Here is a 6,169-nt window from a genome sequence, read left to right as displayed (position 1 = left end):
GATTTGGATCTGATGGCTGTACAAACCATCAGATCGAAATCCCCGCGGAATACATCCGCGGTGACGTGGCCGCGCTGCGACGATGACGAGGCGACGTGCGCGACCCTGGAAGGTAAATACTTCCACGCATGCGTCGAATCATTACGCATGCGAGGGGTGGGAGCAGACGGACTTATCCGGTGAGTCTGTACAGATGACCGGATCAGTCCACTGGATTCCGTCGTCTGGATTTTTATCCGCCTGAAAATGTCCGCTAGGCCGTACACACGACCGGATCTATCTGCTGGAACTGATCCGCGGATCAATCCCAGCGGATCGATCCGGTTGTGTGTACGGGGCCTAAGAATCAGTCGCATAGATACGACGGCCCAGATTAGGACTTATGACGGCGTATATGGCGCTGCGCCGTCGTAAGTCCTATGAGAATCTGCCCCACAGTATACACACACAGAATACACACACACAGTATACACACACACGGTATACATACACACAGAATACACATTGAAAAGGTACTGGAGAAGCGGGACAACTATAATCTTGGGATTTTTTTTTTAAATAAAGATTTTTACATACTGTCCCTGTTTTTATCGAGGCTGGTAACCCTGATGGGGCCCCTTAGTGGCATGGGGCCCTCGGGCAGTGTCCAAGTGCCCGAATGGTCAGTCCGCCCCTGTGTATTCGCCTTTAGCCTTTTGACCAAAATGGCAGTTTAGTCCCATTTTAGTCTTTTGACTAAAATGTAACTTTAGTTTTAGTCGTATTTTAGTCATCTCAATTGTTTTAGTTTTAGTCGTATTTTAGTCGACTAAAATGGTATTAAGTTAGTCGACTAAATGTTTAGTTGGTTCTAAACCATCAAAGTCTTTGAAAAAAATTCTCTAATTTCTTTCACTATTGGCACCAAGTTTTAGGCCAACAATAAATGGACAATATTTCCTACAGGGACAGTAATGAATACATGAAGAGTTTTTTTTTTTTAATGCCTTTAGTAATCCATTCAACAGAAAAGCAAATGATTTAGTCAGAAATTCCTCTTGGAATAAATTAGACAATAATTACATCATTACATTTAAATATAGTAAAATGGCTTTTATTTAATAACATAAATTATTTATTTGGCTTTCTCTGGTGTAGAGAGGGAATAATTGTTGGGAAGTGGGACCTTCACCCAATGGGATTGATGCTGTTTTTATTATAATAATATCACATAAAAAAAAAAAAAAGTTAAAATAGATCCATATTTCATTAATACTACTATTTATGACATATTCTTGTTTTTCTATCATTTAATTGATCAATATCTCCTTGTTTTTTAAATGTAGTAGTTTGATGGCATCGCGCTTGTTCTTGGCGACAGGGTGCCGACATCCCGCTGGAATAGGAAAAGCACATTCCAGCGAGTGCGACATAGAAGCGACGGGGATCCGACATGGATTCCCGCCAATTCTAGACATGGTGTTTGGTATGAATCATGAGGGGGAACGCCACGCCAAATTTTTAATAAAAAAACGGCATGGGTTCCCCTCTAGGAGCATACCAGGCCCTTAGGTCTGGGAGGGAGCGTTGAGTCAACATCGGAAGAAAAGAAGAAGGCAGAAGGCGACAAAGAAGACCGGGCTGGCCGCCGCTAGTAAAAGAGCTTCAAAGTAGATAGCGGCGGCCAGCCCTGAAGAAGGCACCGGAGAGCAAGCAGGAGAAGAACCGGGGAGCACCAAGACGACACCGGAGAGCGGAGAAGACGAAAGACGACACCCTAAGTCAGAAGAAGACCCCCGGAGAGCGGAGAAGACCCCCGGAGCTGACTAATAAATTATTTTAAAAACCTGTGTTGTGTGTTTATTTTTTTGACACTTTTCCTCCAGGTGAAAGGGTAGGGGTACGATGTACCCCATACACATTCACTTATGGTGGGGGGCCGGTATCTGGGGGCCCCCTTATTAAAGGGGGCTCCCAGGTTCCGATAAGCCCCCCGTCCGCAGACCCCGACAACCAACAGTCAGGGTTGTCGGGAAGAGGCCCTGTTCTTATCAACATGGGGGCAGGGTGCTTTGGGGTGGGGGGGCCGCAGGGCGCCCCCCTGCTCCAAAGCACCCACCCCCCCATGTTGAGGGCATGCGGCCTGGTAAAGCTCAGGAGGGAGGGGGGCGCTCGCTCATCCCCACTCCTTTCTTGACCGGCCGGGCGGCGTGCTCAGATACGGGTCAGGTATGGATTGTGGGGGAAGCCCCACACTGTTTTTTCGGCATTGGGGGGGTTCTCCTTACAATCCATACCAGACCTAAGGGCCTGGTATGCTGCTGGAAAGGAAAACCCATGACGGTTTTTTATTTAAAATTTGGTGTGGAGTTCCCCCTCTTGATTCATAACAAACACTGTGTCTAGAATTGGCGGGAATCCAAGTCGGATCCCCGTCGCTTTTATGTCGGCTTTTTCCCATCGCGGCGAGCCGGCTCGGCACCGGCTCCCACGACGGGGCTCGTAGGTGGTCAATCTTGCAGAGAAAACGAGCGAGATTGACAATATCGCGATCACCTACTGTAGGCTATAGAAGAATTCAAATGTTGGTTTACTAGTAATAATAATTTATAAATATAATTATTACTAGTGTCATACAACATTAGAATTCTACCATAGCTTGTGGGAGGAGCATTTGACCGGAAATGTACGATCGCGGCATCGTACAGTTTAGCTGCTCCGTCGAATCTTCTTAGAACATTCGAAAGACACCATAAGCCTTCAATAACAGATTTTACCTTAAAGTAGTGTTCCGGCCGAAATTACACTTTTTGAATAAAAATACCCCTGTAATACACAAGCTTAATGTATTCTAGTAAAGTTAGTCTGTAAACTAATGACCGTTTTGTTAGGTTATTACAGCATTTTGAAAGTTTATAAACTAGCATTAGACTGTGGCCATCTTAAGTGTGGGCATCTGTAGCCAGTCTGTATTTCCTCCTGGATTTCAGCTTTGCAGATCTCGCACATGCTCAGTGCTGCGCAAGCAGTGTAATAGGTTTCTGGTCAGGTTTCCATAGCAACGGCAGTGTCAGAGGAAGTTGCAAACCTCTCCTCCCCCTCCTCCCTCCAGGAACCATTAACTGCTTGCCAACCAGCCGCCGCAATTATACTATATTATAATTATAGGTCGGCTCTGCTGGGCGAGATCACGTAGGTATACATCATCTCGGCGTTCAGCCAATAGGGGCACACGCGTGCCCCACGCTCGCAGGAAGACATTATACTGGAGAAGACACCATTCAATAGCCTGTAAAAACATATACAGTATTTGAAGGGTTGTTGTTGGGGACTTTAACCGAACAGCTGCGCAACTCCCGACAGAGCTCCGGGAACACATAATGACTCCACAGACAAGATGAGGTCAAGATATGTTCCCGGAGCTCTGCCGGGAGTTGCTCAGCTGTCCGGTTAAAGTCCCCAACAGTATTTAACACTTCATCTGTTTTATCTGTATTCCCCTTAGGCCTCGTACACACGACCGAACATGTCCGCTGAAACTGGTCCGGCGGACCATTTTCCGCGGACATGTTCGGTCGTGTGTAGGGCCGACCGGACAATTTTCTGTCCGACCGGACAGGTTTCCAACGGACAAATGTTTCTTAGCATGCTAAGAAACATGTTCGCTGGAACCATGTCCGCCGGACATGTCCGATGGTCAGTATGACTCATCAGACATGTCCGCTGGCCCAAGAACCCGCGCATGACGTCAAAGTGATTTGACGCATGCGTGGAAGCATTGAACTTCCGGGTTCGCGCACGTCACCGCCTCATCACCGTGTCGTAACCGCGTCGTCTGTCCGCGGGAAATTTGGTCTGATGGTGTGTACAGCCATCAGACCAAATGATCCCAAATGATCCCAGCGGACCCCCTGAAGGTGGGTGCCACACTGGATGAAGAACACCCAGAACCAATGGCATCTGCCTCATAAATACTCCTCCCCAGCATGAACAGCGAGGACAAACCCTCTTGATTGGCTGCTGGGAAAGAGCACCCAAACCTTGACTCCACTGCTGCCACCTGCAGCACCGGGGCTAAAAGAACACCCCAGTACAACAGAAAAAGCCCACAGCACAGCCAAGCTGAGACAGAGACCCTGTTTTGCACTTAACAATCTGGATCAGAGTTTAAAGCGGGGGTTCATCCTATAAACAAAAAAATAAATTAAAAAAATGTCTTCTAACATTAAATGAGGCATAGTAGCGCGAGCTACAGTATGCCTGTCTTTATTTTTTTATCCCCGTACTCACAGTGCAATCCAACATTGAAGATTCCGTCTCCCCACAGGGAATGGGCGTTCCTATCCAGACAGAGGATGATTGACGGCCGGCTCTGGCATGTCACGCTTCTCCGGAAATAGCCGAAATAGGCTTGGCTCTTCACGGCGCCTGCGCATAGTCTGTGCGCAGGCGCCGTATAGCGCCGTGAAGAGCCGAGACCTACTCCGGCTGTCTTCGGGGAGCGTGACGTGCCAGAGCCGGCCATCAATCATCCTCCGTCTGGATAGGAATGCCCATTCCCCGCGGGGAGTCGGAATCTTCAATGTTGGATTGCACAGTGAGTACGGGGATAAAAAAATCAAGACAGGCATACTGTAGCTCGCGCTACTATGCCTCATTTTATGCTAAAATGATGCTTTGGAGGGTGAACCACTGCTTTAACTACACTCTGATCTTCCCTTAAATTTAACTATCACCAGTACCATAAAGTACACAGGCGCTACAATAAAAACATATTTGACTCTAAATAATGCAGTACCATATTGAAAAAAATGGCCTAGTCAGAAAGCGGGTAAAACCTTCTGAAGCCGAAGTGGTTGAAGGAATAGGATTTTTTTTTTTATTTTTTTTTTTAGGGTTACAACCTTTTAAAAAAAAATGAAAACGGGTAAATTAGTTATTAATACATGCAGTTGTGAGATTAACAGTAAAGTTGTGCTGTTCTCCTTGAGTGACAGTTCATGATATGTAGTCCATTCTAGATAGCATTTTCTTAACGGCTCCTTTGAGTTCACTATTCCGCAGGCTGTATATAATTGGATTTAATAGAGGAGTGAGGACCGTGTAAAACACCGACAGCAATCTGCCTGCCAGAAAATCTTTCGTTTTGGGGAGAACGTAGTTTAAAAGCGCGCTCCCGTAAAATATGAAGACCACAGTGAGGTGGGAACTGCAGGTGGAGTAAGCTTTTTGTCTTCCGTCCTTCACTTTTATTTTCAGGATGGTTTTGAAAATGTAGATATATGAAAGAAAAGTAACTAAAAAGCCAGTGATTCCAAAACTTACAGAGTCAAAATATAAAATGACGTAATTGAGGAATGTGTCAGAACATGAGAGTTGAATCAGCTGATATAATTCACAGAACAAGCCTGGGATGGTGGTGGGGTAAGGGATGTCCAGTCTTAGGGCACAAAGTGTGTGCAACAAGGAACAGGCAAATCTGAAGACCCAGAAGAAGAACGCCCCCTGAAAACACAGCTGATTGCTTATCATGGTTGTGTAATGCAAAGGATGGCAGATGGCAACATAGCGATCATAGGACATCATCACAAGTATAAAGGACTCTGTGCCGACAAACCAGGTGAAGAAAAAGACCTGGGTGATACACGTTGGGTATGAAATCAGTCTGTTTCCAGTAACTATGTCAAAAGATAAATGAGATGTGGAGATGGAGGAATCAAAGATGTCTAAAACCGAGAGGTTTCCAAGAAAATAGTACATGGGGGTGTGTAGATGGTAGTGTAAGACCACCAAGAAGATGATAAGAAGATTCCCAAAAAGTGTGGCCACATAGATGAGGAGGATCAACAGAAATACCAGGAGCTGAGAATCTGTGAAGTCCGACAGGCCAAGCAAAATGAATTCAGACTGAGAAGTTTGATTTCCCATTAGAACCAAATAATTTACTAAGAGAGGGAAAGATAATGTGAGGGGAAGACGCTGTACTGGAGAAGACACCATTCACTAGACTGGAAAGGCTCAGGCACACCAAGACATTAAACGCAAAAACATATACAGCATTTGAAGGGTTGTTGTTGGGGACTTTAACCGGAAGGCTAGGCAAATCCCAGCGGAGCTCCGGGAACACATAATGACTCCACAGACAAGATGAGGTCAAGATATGTTCCCAGAGCTCTGCCGGGAGTTGCTC

The 6,169-nt window shown here is 46.0% G+C and overlaps 1 protein-coding gene across 1 annotated transcript; it reads right to left on the bottom strand.

Moving 5' to 3' along the window:
* Nucleotides 1–4,977: 4,977 nt before the first annotated feature.
* On the bottom strand, nt 4,978–5,907 carry LOC120942859 (olfactory receptor 5V1-like). Its single transcript, XM_040355784.1, has one exon. It carries the CDS (start codon nt 5,905–5,907, stop codon nt 4,978–4,980), a length of 930 nt encoding a protein of 309 aa, XP_040211718.1.
* Nucleotides 5,908–6,169: the final 262 nt, after the last annotated feature.

This window comes from Rana temporaria, chromosome 6 (genome assembly GCF_905171775.1).
Source record: "Rana temporaria chromosome 6, aRanTem1.1, whole genome shotgun sequence".
NCBI classification, from domain to species: domain Eukaryota; kingdom Metazoa; phylum Chordata; class Amphibia; order Anura; family Ranidae; genus Rana; species Rana temporaria.
The sequence above is the reverse complement of the archived record's forward strand: the minus strand, read 5'-3'. Positions and strand labels throughout refer to the sequence as shown.

Excerpts from the sequence above, each read along its gene's own strand:
- LOC120942859 (XM_040355784.1), bottom strand. The coding sequence starts at position 5,907 with ATGGGAAATCAAACTTCTCAGTCTGAATTCATTTTGCTTGGCCTGTCG.